The sequence below is a fragment of the Equus przewalskii genome, chromosome 1 (genome assembly GCF_037783145.1).
Source record: "Equus przewalskii isolate Varuska chromosome 1, EquPr2, whole genome shotgun sequence".
NCBI lineage: Eukaryota > Metazoa > Chordata > Mammalia > Perissodactyla > Equidae > Equus > Equus przewalskii.
This window is the reverse complement of record NC_091831.1, coordinates 119,971,221-119,985,495: the sequence shown is the minus strand read 5'-3', so window position 1 is coordinate 119,985,495 and position 14,275 is coordinate 119,971,221. Positions and strand designations below refer to the sequence as shown.

The window sequence follows — 14,275 nt, the reverse complement described above, 5'->3', positions numbered from 1 at the left end:
TAACGAGTGAAGGGAGCCCCAAGGAGGAAGAGCAGGGGCAGGGAGAAAGACTGCCTGTCCACTGCCCTCCTGATGAGCCTGGCACCCTGGCCTGCCTGTCCTCTGACCCCCACCTCCGCTGAACACCCTGCGTGCGCCGCAGTTCTTCTGGCTGACTGGTGGCTTTGTCTCCTTGGGTCCTGGGCACGTCTTACCTCTGAAGCTGAGTGTGCCCGTGTTCCAAGGTCATTGTGATGAGGGTTCTAGGGACCTTGTGACACACTGTTAGTGGCTCTGGTCAAGTGTGGGAGGTCAGGAGTGGCTCATTGTTCCTGGGAATGCACCTCATCTCCCAAAAAGAACATCACCTTCCCCTGCTAATTAGCATCGTTTAGGGCTCCAGGTGAGCTCCAGCCAGAGGCTACTTTGAAGACAGAGAGCAGGGGCCATGACCACCCTCTCCCCGGAAAACAGCATCTCTGCCAGGCGGTCGGCCTCCTTCATCCTGGTGCGTGTGCTTCAGCCCAAGTCCCGCCCTCCCCAGCCTCTGGTTAGGCTCATTTTCCCTTATTGGGTGGGAAGGACTAGGACCTTGAGGTGGCCTAGAAGGCGGAGCAGGGTAGGTCGTACTTTGGTCTCACTATCAGCACCAACAAGGGGGCTGGGAAACCACGGGCCCCTTTCACCCTTCTCTCTAAGCCAGTGTTACCTTTTCCCTATATGTGACTTTCTAACTTCAGTGAGTCTTAGTTTTGCAAACTGTCTCTTGAAGACGGTGATAAATTTTCCTTGGTGCTTTTGCCAACAATTTTGGTATGCTGCCACCAGGTGGCAGTAACGCTTTTGTTAGTAAGTGGTGCCAAGCCCAGTTAACAAGATACATCTATTCATTAGAAGTCAGCCTCAGTCACAAAGATTTTCCACGTAGTATATTTTTCAAAATCATAATAACTATAATGACCTTAACCAATCTCAAGTGTCATTAATCATAGTGATTAGGAGAGTGATACATTAAAAAATCAGAAATGCAAAATGGGCACCTCTCTCCCTGAGTATTAAATGTTACTGTTTTATTGCGGACTATCACCAGGCCTTGATTTGAATTTTCTTTGTCTTTCTTCATTTCTCTGAACTTAGAGAAAGATAATAATAACAAACTGTCACATAGCATTTATGATGTACAATGACTGTTCTAAATGCTCTATTTTTAGTCATTTATTCTCAGCACAACCCTATGAGGCGGATGATGTTTTTTTCTTCATTTTATAAATGACAAAATTGAGGCACAGAGACTAAGTAACTTGCCTGCAATCACACAGCTACTAAGTTACAGAGCTGGTACTTAGACCCAGGCAGGTGGGCTGTGGAGTCCGTTTTCTAAATCAGTGATTCTCAAAGTGTGGTGCCCAAATCTGCAGTATCAGCATCAACTGGAACTTGTAAGAAATGCAGATTCTTGGGCCCCAGATCTTCTGGGCCAGCAACTCTCGGGGGTAGGGCCCAGCGATCTGTGTTTTAAGCCCTCTGGGGGATTCTGACGTGCAGCTAGCTTTGAGAACCACTGGTATGTTTTTTTTGAGGAAGATTAGCCCTGAGCTAACATCTGCTGCCAATCCTCCTCTTTTTGCTGAGGAAGACTGGCCCTGAGCTGACAGCTATGCCCATCTTCCTCTACGTTATATGTGGGACGCCTACCACAGCCTGGCTTGCCAAGTGGTGCCATGTCCTCACCCGGGATCTGAACCGGCAAACCCCAGGCCGCCGAGAAGCGGAACGTGCGCACTTAACCACTGCACCACCAGGCCGGCCTGAGAACCACTGTTTTAAACCATTCTTTTAGTCACTGATGACACTCCCCCTGCACCTGGGTTGATAATAATCATCTGGGGGGACCTTTCAAGTGCACACAGGGACCCCCCTCCCGATTTTACTATGCCTGCCCTCCCTGGGCTCCCTCCCCCTCCCCCAGGCGAGGGGAGTGCGTCTGGTCCCTCAGGTGAACGAAGTGGAAACAAAATTGAGAACCTTAAGCACAGGCAACAGCCCTTCCCAGGCGTTGCTGAGGGCTTGTTGCTGTGAGCATTTGCAGCAGTGGCATCAGAAGCCCTCACAGAAAGTTTTCCTCATCTTCCAGTGGCTTCCCTATTTTACTAAAAATATTAGAGAAAATCTTTAACCCAACGATGCAGAAGGGGAAGGAGGGTGGGAGATGCAGGCCCCCAGCAGCAGGAAGCTCTTAGACAGAGCGAGCCCCTTGCACTTCCCGCTTCTGGCCTCCTTCTCCAGATGAGGCAAGGCTAAGGTTCCCCCAGGTTCGCTGGTGGGGAGCCCACCGTGAAGGTGGGAGATCTCCACACCTGCTCTCCCCAGTGGTGCTCTTCCCGGGAGACTAGCAAAGGAACTGCTGCAGAGCCAGAGGCCATCCAGCACTTCACAGGCTACGTGGTTCCCCCTCTGGGTACCAGCTCGTTGTACCCACATGGTGAGGTAGGGCGTTCATAGGTCAGTGGAGCAAAGAATGGGGGAATATGGGAGGATGAAGATGGATTCGAGAGGCTATTGAGTTGACAATCGCCATCACTTTGAAGGACCCCAGATACGGGTTCCATGGTTTCTGGCACAGACAGTGTGGATGTACAGGGAGAAGAGAGGGAGGGGCCTTCCATGTGGAAAATTTCCCTTTAGCCCCCTGCAGGTCAACAGGCTTCTATACTTGCCCCTGGCTTGCAAGCAAATGTTTTAGATGTTCGTATGTGTGGCCTGTAGTTTGCTTAGGTTTGGGGAGACACAGGGAAGTGGTGTGGCTAGAGAAATAGAGTTTCCCGCAGGAGCAGGCAGTGACTTTTCCTAAATGAACTCAGCCCCACAAAGAAGGCAGACGGCCAGCTGTGCATGTGGAGGTTTGGTAACGCGGAACCTCTGACCCCCAGCTGATGCCTGCCTGCAGTGTTTCCGTTCCTCTCCGCCTCGCCGCACCGACGCCGTATCTTTTATGATGGTGTGCTGTGCACATTACTTTGATTACTTTTCTACCGTTTCATTGTGTTTGACCTTTTTTTCATATCTTTGTTCATCGTTTATTTTTAATCTTTTTATGGCACTTGATTTTAAGGTATACCTTTTGTTAACAGCTTGTATAGATGCGTATTTTTTTTTATTCAAGCTGAAATCCTCGCCTTTTACCCTCCCTGTGGCATGGCATTGGGGTTAAGCACCCTGACTCTTGCACCAAATAGCTCTAGGTTCAAATCTCAGCTCTGATGCTTGCTTTGTGACTTCAGATGTACTGATTAACCCTCCCACAGCCTCAGTTCCCAGGTCTGTGAAGCAATGTAATAACCACAACTACCGTATGGATGGCTGTGAAGATTAATTAAATGGTCAGCATCTATGAAGTGCTTAGAACAGGGCCTGGCACGTGATCGATGCTTTTAAGTGTTTACAACTAATAAGAGAATTTAATGCATTTATTTTCATAACTGATTTCTTTGGGTTTCTGTCAAGCTTATGCTTTTATTAATTTCTTGGTTTTTTGTATTATTTGCTTTTATTTTTTAAAATGAGTTAGAAGGAAAGTGTCCTGTTCCTATAAATCTAGCATTTTTAAAGTCACAAATAAAACAGTTTCTTCTGACTCCATCCTCAAATATGATAAATAAATTGAATTTGAGGTTAAAAATCTCCCCAAGGAAACTCCAGGCCTAGATGGCCTTACTGGTGAGTTGTATCAAACATTGAAGAACAAAATAGTAGCAATTCCACACAAACTCTTCTAAAAAACGGAAAAGCAAGAATGCATCCCTACTCATTCTGTGAGGTCAACATCACCCTAACACCAAAATCAAGGATATTACAAGACAAGAAAACTATAGATCAATATCTTTCATAAACATGGATGCAAAAATTCTTAATAAAATTTTAGCAAATAATATCCAGTGATGTATTGAAAGGATAATGTATCACCACCAAGTGAAGTTTATCCCAGGAATGCAAGGCTGATTTAACATTCAAAATACATTCAGTATAATTTACTAATGAAGTAAAAAGAGAAAAACCATATGATCATTTTAATAGATGCAGAAGATCATTTGGAAAAATCTGACATCCATTCCTTATAAAAACTCTCAGCAAACTAGGAATAGAAGGGAACTTCCTCCATCTGATAACGGGCAGCTACGAAAAGCCTGCAGTTAACATTATTCTAAATTATGAAAGCCTGAGAGCTTTCCCTCTAGGACTGGGAACAAAGCAAAGATGTCTACTCTCACCACTTCTATTCAACATGGCACTTGAGGTTGTAGCCAGTGTATAAAACAAGAAAAAGAAATAAAAGACATCCAGCCTGGAAAGGAAGAAATTAAACTGCGTTTATTCGCAGATAACTTGATCATCTGTATCAGGGTTGGTCAGTATAGTAAGTATTTCAGTGTGCGTGCCATGCGTCTCTGTTGCTTTAGCTCTGAGTGAACGGGTGTGGCTGTGTGCCAATAAAATGGTATTCTAATCAACAGGTTGGAGATCAGATTTGGCCATGGGTGGTAGTTCCTGATCCTTTGCCTACATAATAAATCCCATGGAATCCACAAAAAAAGCTCCCAGGACTAAAAAGTGAGGTTAGTAAGGTTGCAGGATACAAAATCAATATATAAAAATCCATTGTATTTCTGTATACTAGTAATGAACAATTGGAAGTCGAAATTTTAAAAAATAACACCTTTTATAATAGCATCCAAAAAATAAACATTTATGGGTAAATCTGACAAAATATGTGAATAACCTATACACTGAAAACTAAAAAATGTTGCTGAGAGAAATTAAAGATGACCTAAATAAATGGAGAAATATACTGTGTTCATAGGTCAGAAGACTCAATAGTATTATCAATTCTCCCCAAATTGATTTATAGATTCAACGCCATCCCCATCAAAATCACAGCTATCTTTATCATAGAAATTGACCAATCGACTAAACTTCACATAGAAACGTATTGCTAAAGTTGATGCATTCCCTTTTATAATCAAGGATCCCGGGACCCAGCCCAGCTTCCCCAACCTCTTCTGCTTCCCGCCACGGTGCGCGCTGAGGGCTGCCGTCTCTGACTGGCTGTGGATTGGGAGAGCGTGATGGCCGTCAGAGGGTTCAGGAGATAGAGCTTGTATGAGTTATTAAAGTGCATCGCTCAATCCATTGCTATCAAACATGGAGTGAACAGAAATTATCCCAAATTTGGGCCTTTGGACTCTGATTCTTAATTTCCGGTGCTGTTTGAACCTCTCAAGAGCTTGCTACTCATGTGGTCAGCGGACCAGCAGCAGCAGCAGCAATCCCCTGGGAGCTTGTTAGAAATGGGTCGTCTTGGGCCCCACCCCAGACTTTCTGAGTCAGAATCTACATTTTAAGAAGATCTTCAGGTGACACTTGTGCAAATTTAAATCTGAGTTGCATGTGTGCATATCCAGGTGTAGATTAATGGGAAGCTGGGAGGATGCGTATCAGACATACCAAGCTCTATCCGTCAGCGTAGCTTCACGCCTGCAATGGGGCATTTCCAGGCGTTCCTCTCTCCAGTAGAAGAATTTTCTCGAATAGAGCTTCTGTTGGAACTCTACCTCCTCGTTATTGTTTTATGAGCATTTTAATCGCTTTGCATGCAGTGCGCTCGCTTACAGACATACCCTTATCTAAACCAGAAGCCGGTGCTCGTGAAGCACTGTTTTACTCTTCCAGGAAAGGTAAAATGGAGCTCATGAATGGGTTTAATTAGTGCTTATTTTATATTTTTCCATGATCAAAGTAGTATGCATTATTATAGAAAAATGAGAAAATACAAAAAAAGGAAAAAAATTGCTTATAATCCTATTGCTCAAAGGTCATCACTTTTGTTTTTAGTGGGTTTTTTGGTGGTTTTTTTTTCAGTCTTTTTTCTAACAATTATTTCTAGAGGTTAATTCACTATATAGCAGAGTATATAAGGTGCAGCTTTTGTAATATATAACAGAGATATACAGAGTATAATACATAGGAAGGATAGATGCTGAATACACAATCTTATATTCTGCTTTTTTCTAACATTTGTATTTTTACAGATTATTATTCATTCCTTGTAAGCATCATTTTATATGCCTCACAATATTCCATTGAGTATATAAACCATAGTGTACTTAACTATTCCCTTATTGCACGACATTTAGAGTGCTTGCATTTTGCATTTTGGTAAGTAATGTGCAATGAAAATTACTGTCCATATAGCATTTTTCTGCATATTTTAGTAATTTCTTCAGGATGTATTTCCAGAAATGAGTCAGAGGCTGTGAACTTTGAATCATATTGCAAAATCCAGAGTATATAATTTAAAAATCACACTTAAAAGAAAGGCCAAATGTTCCTAGCGGAAGGCTGAAGTGGCTGTCCCTGGCAGGTGAAGAGAAAACCCCCCATTGACAAGACAGAGTGGGATGGCTTCTTTGACGAGAACGGTCATTTGGCCAAGTCACGAGACTTCATTTGTGTTAACATCCTGGAAAGGGTATGGTCCCCAAGTTACCCTTGGCCTTGCCCTCGAACTGGGAGGCGTGGCTGGGCAAGGGGGCAGGCATGCCATTGGAAGGGGTCCTTTTGGCAGGCATCCAGAGGGCCATGACCTCTCACCTGCCACTTCTACCACAGGGTCTGCACCCCTTGGTGAGGACGGAAGCCTGGAAGTTCCTCACTGGCTACTACTCATGGCAGAGTTCCCAGGATGAGCGGCTCACAGTGGACAGCACAAGGAGGTAGAATGTTCCAGATGCTGTCAGGGGAGGGTGGGTAGCAGAGCAGGTGAGAGGGGGTGTCCACCCCACCCTGGCAGGTTCAGTCTTCTCACAAACAAACTTCTTACTCTGAGATACAAAGCCCCATGGTGCTCCCGACCCAGGCCCCACACACAGGCCGTGCCAGCGCCTTCCTCACCCTGCCCAGCTCCATTTCCCAGTCCCCACACTGCTGACGCGGGCTTAATCCCAGCAGCTCCTCTCACCCCACCACAGGCCCACCCCATCCTTCCCAGGGCCTGTGCCCCCTAATTGAGGTAGAGAAGATTCACGCACAGGAGCCAGCCAGAGAATAATCCAGGGCAATAGGGGATCAGAGGGCTCGGCTGAGGAGTCCTGAGAGCCCCAAGGGCCCATCTTTGTTAGTTTCCTGAGGCTGTTGTAACAAAGTACCGCAAACCAGGTGTCTGACAACAGCAGAAATGTTCTCTCTTGGTTCTGGAGGCCAGAAGCCCAAAAGCTGGGTGCCGGCAGGGCCGCGCTCCCTGCGAAGGCACTATGCGAGGACACTTCCTTGCCTCCTCGAGGTTCTGGCGGCTCCTGGCATTCCCTGGGCTGTGGATGCATCGCTCCAGTCTCTGCCTCGGTGGTCACGTGGGCTTCTCCTCTTCTCCCTGTGTCTCTCCTGTGTGTGTCTTACAAGGACACTTGTCACTGGATTTAGGGCCCACCTGGACAATCCAGAATTATCTCATCTTGACATCTGCAAAGACCCTTTTGCCAGATAAGTTCACATTCATAGGTTTCAGGGGTTAGGGTGTGAACTTCTCTTTTAGGGGTCACCAGTCAGCCCACTACACCACCTAAGCATCTCTAAAGATGGGCACGAAACACTGCCTCAGCCAATCCTACCTATCCTGAGGCCTAGGGGCCAGCATCATCTCCGCTGTACACAGGAGGAAACTGAGGCTTCCAGAGGGAAAGTGCCATCCCCAAGGCTTGACCTTAGTTGCAGACACCCAGCTATTAAGTTGTGGAGCCAGGATTCAGGTGCCGCGGCGGGACTGCACGGCCCATCTGCGCGCTGCACTGCAGGAGTCCGTTAGAGGACAGTGAGGGCTGGGGCAGCAGAGGTGAGGGAGCAGCAGAGGTAGCGGGTACAGCCCAGAGGCCCCGTGATGTGCCAGGAGGGGACGGCTGCCTCGTTCAGCCTCCATTCTGTTCTCACAGGAAGAATTACAAGGCCTTATGCCAGATGTACGAGAAGATTCAGCCCCTTCTGGAAAACCTGCACCGGAACTTCATAGAGACTCGGAATAACATCGGTGAGCAGAGTCGGGTGGGCAGGGCTGGGCAGAGGGGAGGGTAGGAAGCCATCTCTGCCCCCTCCCCAGTCATGTCGAGAGGGGGTGATTCCTGGGTTCCTGAAAGCTGCCTTGACATGCTCATCCACCCATCTCCACTGGGTGCCCCAAGATGCACAGCACTGTGTATCCCTGGGTGCTTGCTGTTCCTTCTGGTTTGTCTTCGTCTCTTCCCCCCTGGGCCTTGAACTAGGTTGGATTTGAATTGGACGAGGAGGGGAGGCATTCCTGGCCTGGCCAAAGATTTGGAGGTGGGAAAAAACCCAGGCAGCTCACAGTGTGGTAAGGGGTAGAGCCTGGTGGGCTGATGCACCTTTCACAGCTCCCTTCTCAGGAGGCTCTGGGTCCTATTTCTGGGGTGGGAAGAATAAACTCATCCATGGACCCCTGTGCAGGAGGGGATCTGGTGCCACCCACCTGTCCCTTGCTCCCAACCTAGCATATGACATCCAGAAGCTCTACGACAAAGACCCCCTGGGCAACATCCTTATCGACAAGAAGAAGCTAGAGAAGATCCTGCTCCTGAGTTATGTCTGCAACACCCAGGCAGGTGCGCCACGGGCTGAGTCTCCCCTCAGCCCTCTCTTCCCAATTCCTTCCCGGAAGTCCTTCCCTGCCCGAGCCCAGGCTCCGCCCCTCCCACCAGGCCCCTCCTCACTGGCCCCTCTCCACCCCAGAGTACCAGCAGGGCTTCCATGAGATGGTGATGCTTTTCCAGCTGATGGTAGAACATGACCATGAGACCTTCTGGCTTTTCCAGTTCTTCCTTCAGAAAACGGTGAGAGCTGGGCCTGGCTCAGGGGACCCCGCCCCTTCCCCTTGAGATTAGGCAGGCATTGGCAGCCCCAGCTATTTCCTCCAGCCCTGAAACAGCCCTCCGGTCCCAGAGGAGCCTAGGATGGCAATGCCAGCCCCAGTAGGTGTGTTCTAAGGGGGAGAGGGCAGGCATTGGAGTTGAGAAGCAGGGTGGAAACATGCTCTCACCAGACCTTGAGAGAGCATGGCTGGCCAGGCCCGGAGATGGCATGTTCTCCTGACATTCCCTTCCCAAAATGCAGCTCTGCTCCCACAAATCCTCCATGGCTCCCCATGGCCTCCAAAATAAAATCCAATAACCTTAGCCAGGTATTCAAGGCCTCCATCTTCAGTCTTGTCTCTCTCTGCTCCCTTCACACGACCTGCACTCCAGGCACACCAGGACTCTGTATTTCCCAGATGTAACCCATACTGTCCAGGTTGAGGGCTTTTGAAGTTGCTGCTCCCTGGAACACCCTCCCTGTAAAGCCTTTCCTCATGATCTGTCAGAGGCTGCCCAGAACCCATCCTCATCCCTTTCTCTATCCTGGCAACAATGTGTTCACTGCTCTTTCCTTGTCCTGATTGGTTCTAACCCATGTATGTGTGTGGAGGAGTAAGTGGACTCACTGCATTGTGAACCACACCTAAGACATCTCTGCACCCCTGCCACACACACACACACACACACACACACACACACACACACATTCATAACACAGATGCACACACATATACAAACACACACTGCACACACAGATCACAAGGACATAGACACGATGTGTGCATGTACATACACACACATACACCCAGACTCAGACAGACATGGGCTGGGCCCAGAGCCAGACACACACAGGGCCTCCAGAATTGGGGAACTGGTGAAGCAGGCCTCTCTTCTGGTGCCTTCGAGCCTAGAAGGTCTTGGTTTCCCTCCCCACATCTTCCGCAGGAGCACAGCTGTGTCATTAACATCGGGGTGGGCAAGAACCTAGACATGCTCAACAACCTGATCAACTTCCTGGACCCCATGTTTGCTGAGCACCTAAGTGAGTGGACCCCCTCCTGCCCCGATACACCCCTCACCCGGGGCAGACAGGGGCGGTGGCGATGCCCAGTCACGGGGAGAGGGAGCAGGGTCGTTCGATCTTCTCTCCAGGCCCTGGGAAGAGGGTACGTCTGGATGGGATTGGAGCCTGAGCAGCTGAAAATCCACCCTAAACAGTCTCCAAGGGCAGCTGGCAAGTTGACAGCCAGGTGTTCTGCACTTCCCAAGTGTGTCTGCAGGCTCTGTAGTTGCCTTGCTGTTTTTGCTTCATGGTGCATGCCATCCCCTGTTCTCCCTGACCACAGCCTCGGGCTGGCACCCCGCTTCTCTCCCCACAGAAGGGAAGGGTGCGGGGGCCGTGCAGTCCCTCTTCCCCTGGTTCTGCCTCTGCTTCCAGCGAGCCTTCAAGTCCTTCGACGACGTCTGGAGGCTCTGGGAGGTGAGGCACTCCTCTGGAGACAGAAGGGAGAGGCCCCTCACACAGGTGGGGGGAAGCCCTTTTCCTGGCCTCCCCTTCACCACTGTCTGGATGGAGTTCAGTAGCTTGGGGTTCATCGGGCCAGTGACCCTGCTCCTCCCTGTTAGAAGAGGCCAGAGTACTATTCATCCAGTCCCACCCACCATACCTTCTCAGGGCAGGAGGGGCGGGGGCCTTACACCTGTGCCTATGGAAGCCTGGCCTGCCATCAGCTCTCCTGCTGTCCTGGCCTCACTCTGCTCTCACTTACCCAGCTGCCCCGCCTCCCGAGTGCCAGCTCCTTGCTGAGTCCTCACTCCTGAAGCATGCAGGGCCCCCAAGGACACGTCACACCTGCAGTCCTTGGATCACAGTCCCCAAGGCCATCAGCAGATGAACCTCCCCAGGAATATGCCCACCACCTGTCACTGCCCGGCCCACGGCCTCCACTGCCTGCAGGATCCCACCCAATGTTCAGCCTGGCATTCAGTGCCCCACGAGTTGACTCCCACCTGCCTCATGCCTCCTTCCTGGCCTCTGGTCTCCACGCCCTACTCCATGAGCACCCCAAGCCTTTGGCGGTACCCTTGGATTGTTGATGTCCCATACACCGCTGCTTTGCCCAAGCTCCACTCGAATGCTACAGTTACCCAGTCCTTCTCTCTCCCTCTCCTCTCTCTCCTCTCCCCTCCTCCTCCCTCTCCCTCCCTCCCTCTTCCCCTTCCTCCTTCCCTCCCTCATTCTCTCTCCTCCTCTTCCTTCCCTCTATCTAATGAGTTCCCTGAAGCCTTTTTCTCTGAGTCCCCCGTAGCCAGCACAATGCCTAGAAGCCCAGAGGTAGCTGTGAGCACTTGCCTGAAAGAATGAATGAATGAGCATGTCAGCAGCAAGGCCCAGGTGCGGCTGACCCCAGCATGTTGTTGGTGGGTCCCTCACCATCCTAAGGGCGTCTGCAGTCCCAGGCCATAGGGCCCAGGCTGAGACCCGCCCGCCACATGCAGGTGCTGCTGACGGGGAAGCCCTGCAGGAACTTCCAGGTGCTGGTGGCCTACAGCCTGCTGCAGATGGTGAGCGGGCAGGTGCTGCAGGAGAGCATGACTGGCGACGCCATCCTCCTGGTGAGAGCACCATGGGCCGGGCCCAGCCCCATCAGCTCCTGGAGGCCCCCGACATCCCACACCATCCCTGGCCAAAGGCTCCTGGTTTGTGGGGTGCTGGGCTTCAGAGCCCTTTTTGCCCCTGGGCAGGAAGAGTGATGAGACCTGAGACTCCTGAGTGCTTTTATAGACTAGCCCGTTTAAGCCTCATCACAAGCCTGACACAGAGCGGTGACAACCATCATATCATCACCCCTGTTTTGCATATGAGGAAACTGAGGCCTTGAATGGTTCTTAACGATTAGGCTTGACAGCCTCACAGTTAACCCTTTGGCCCTAGGGTCCTCGGCAAAAGACCTAGAATTTTCCAACATTTCTAAAGAGGAGCTGAAGACTTGTTCAAAGAAATCTTAGGTGGCACCCCAATTATAAGACAACTCCTGTTTAGAAGCCCCTGAGATAGTCGGTGGAGCCCTGGGACTCGCTGGAGTCCAGTATGAAAACTACGTCTATCTCCCCAAAATATAAAATTCCAGTGGGGAAATTTTAGGCACTGTGCCAGGCTGGTTGGGGAGAGATGGGGTGGCCCCAATGACTGCTGTGAGCAGCGGCCTTGTCCCCTTGAAGCATCAAGCTGCCCCCTGTGCCCCTGGAGACCTGCTTCCTCCCCTCCTCCTGGCACAGGCCTGCAATAACCTCATCGACCTTGATGCCGACGAGCTGATCTCTGCAGCCTGCCTGGTTTATGCTGAGCTCATCCAGAAGGACGTAAGTTGTACTGAGTATTTGTCCTCCTTCTCTTTCTCCTCCAAGAAGCCTTCCCTGATTGCCCAAGCCCAGCCCATGGGAGGCATTTTCGGCTTCAGAGACGCAGTTTGTGCCACTTTCTCTGCCACCAACTCATGGCTCTGCGTGGTCTTCCCACTGTTTGTGTGTTCAACTCCTACCTCCCCAAGCAGACTGTGCGTCCTGAGGACACAGCCCTCACTCCTCATTACCAGTGGCTCTAGGTGCAGGGCTGGGCACCCAGGGGCTCAGAGAATGTCACTGGCTGGATGAACTGAAGAATGAGAGCAACAGACCAATGTCCATCCACCTCAACTTGCCAGAACCTTCCTTTACCCCAGGTTCCTCAGCCATTACAGGATTTCTTTCTCTGAGGACACCCGCAACAAACAGACGCCCTCAACGGACAGGAATAAGGTGGTTCTTCGGCCATGAGGTCAGGATCAAGTCCACTGGGGTGTTGGGGTGAGGGTGTAGGTAATACAGCTGCAACAGAAACAGCCGTCTAGAGTCATGATTTGTGATGGGCCATGTGTCTCCTAGGGGGGCGCACACGGGCAGAGACAGGATGGTCCAGTGAGAAGAGAGACCTGGTGGGTAAAGAGAGAGATTGTGTGGGTTTGAGAGAGGGTGTCCGCTAGGAAGAGATTGTGTGGGTCAGCAGCTCTTCCGTGGCTGAGGGTTTCAAAGGCTATGGTGGTCCCACATCGGGAAGCAAATGATTAAGGGCATAACCAGCTTCTGGAGCTTTCCCACCTCCTGCGAGACAGCATTAAACCTGTCTAACAGGCTTGCTCAACTCCTGGGACTCAGGCCTGAGAGGAGGGCCTGACCCCAGGGCTTTGCCAGTCCCCCATAGCCCCCCTTACTCCCAGCACACCAAGCACACGTTAGGTTGTTTTTCCAGAGCATCCCAGCAGTCTGTGGAAGGACACACCCAAATCTCTGGCTAGCAGATGGTTCCCCTCCTGGTTTCAAAGCCTTCCTCACAGGTGCACCTTCCTTTCCCAGCCTGGAATGCCTCCTCAAACTAAACTACCTGTTGCGGCCTGGTTCAGTCTTGTTCAGCCTCTCTAGAGAATGCCATCTTTTCCCTGGCTGAGCAGTTCAGCATCTCTCTGGGGCAGAGGCTCATGCCACAATTCTCCCCAGACTATGCCACAGCCCCAAGCCCCCCGCTGCTGGGGGACCCATGCTCTGAGGGGTACCCTAAGGGCAGACATGGAGATTGGCCAGAAGGCACTGAACTTACAGGGGGCTGGGGCTAGCTCTGCAAGTGTGTACACCTGTATGCACATACACATGCACACACACAGCCCTGTCCACTGGCTACATCTTTTTCAGAGGAAGCTGATGGATGGCAGGAGGGATCCACTGGTTTTGCTGTGGACCCTGGCCCTTAGGGATGAGGCACAACCATCCTTCTCACTCTTCAGCCAACCTCCCCTCCCTTTTGCTCCCATCCTGTCGCTCTCAGTGGCTGTCACTCAAAAGGCACTATGTCCCTGGTTAGTGTGACAATCTCCCATCCATGGCTGGCTCTGAGTCTCTCGGCTGCTGTGTCTCTGCTGGAGGGAGGTGTTGCTGAAAAGCGGGTCCCTGTTGCCCACACCAGGGTCTTCTCTGTGTGGGGAAAGAGCCAGCATTTGCTGGGCAGGAAGACACATGCATAAATTCATGTACTGTGCTTCTCCTTTGGTTTATGTTCCTGAGACAGTTTATTTAAATAAAGTTTCCTGCGTGGAATACGGTTCTCAAAGAACAAAACTGTTTTCATTTTACCAAAGACCAGAGTAAGAGGCATCTCGGTGAGCTGACTGCGGCCTTGGGAAGAGAAGAGTCCATGGAGATGTCAGCTGTGCATTTCTTAATGCTTCCTTTGGCCTGGTGGCATTAGTTACCCTATGATTTTTGATTGGAACATATACAAAATGCCAAATATCTATCCCAAAACTAAAAAACTCAAGAACTTACCTTCTAAACCAACAGTTTTCAAGCTGGTT

The 14,275-nt window shown here is 50.2% G+C and overlaps 1 protein-coding gene across 4 annotated transcripts; it reads left to right on the top strand.

Moving 5' to 3' along the window:
- Positions 1 to 227: 227 nt before the first annotated feature.
- TBC1D21 (TBC1 domain family member 21) lies at positions 228 to 14,039 on the top strand. 4 transcript variants are annotated; one of them, XM_070621717.1, is made up of 11 exons: positions 228 to 487; positions 6,398 to 6,505; positions 6,646 to 6,749; positions 7,959 to 8,053; positions 8,532 to 8,642; positions 8,770 to 8,870; positions 9,837 to 9,933; positions 10,271 to 10,371; positions 11,391 to 11,507; positions 12,171 to 12,254; positions 12,614 to 14,039. In XM_070621717.1, exons 1-11 carry the CDS (start codon positions 428 to 430, stop codon positions 12,644 to 12,646), a joined length of 1,011 nt encoding a protein of 336 aa, XP_070477818.1. In that variant the 5' UTR covers positions 228 to 427; the 3' UTR covers positions 12,647 to 14,039. The 4 variants fall into 4 exon arrangements, with proteins under 4 accessions (XP_070477818.1, XP_070477833.1, XP_070477808.1 ...); XM_070621707.1 differs by having other exon boundaries at positions 254 to 487; positions 10,238 to 10,371; positions 12,614 to 12,794; XM_070621732.1 differs by lacking the exon at positions 6,398 to 6,505 and having other exon boundaries at positions 12,614 to 14,025.
- The last annotated feature ends 236 nt before the right edge of the window (positions 14,040 to 14,275 follow it).

Coding starts and splice junctions, on each gene's coding strand:
- TBC1D21 (XM_070621707.1), top strand. CDS start 428: ATGACCACCCTCTCCCCGGAAAACAGCATCTCTGCCAGGCGGTCGGCC. Junction 6,750..7,958: donor ACAGTGGACAGCACAAGGAG/GTAGAATGTTCC, acceptor CTGTTCTCACAG/GAAGAATTACAAGGCCTTAT. Junction 8,054..8,531: donor AGAGACTCGGAATAACATCG/GTGAGCAGAGTC, acceptor CTCCCAACCTAG/CATATGACATCCAGAAGCTC.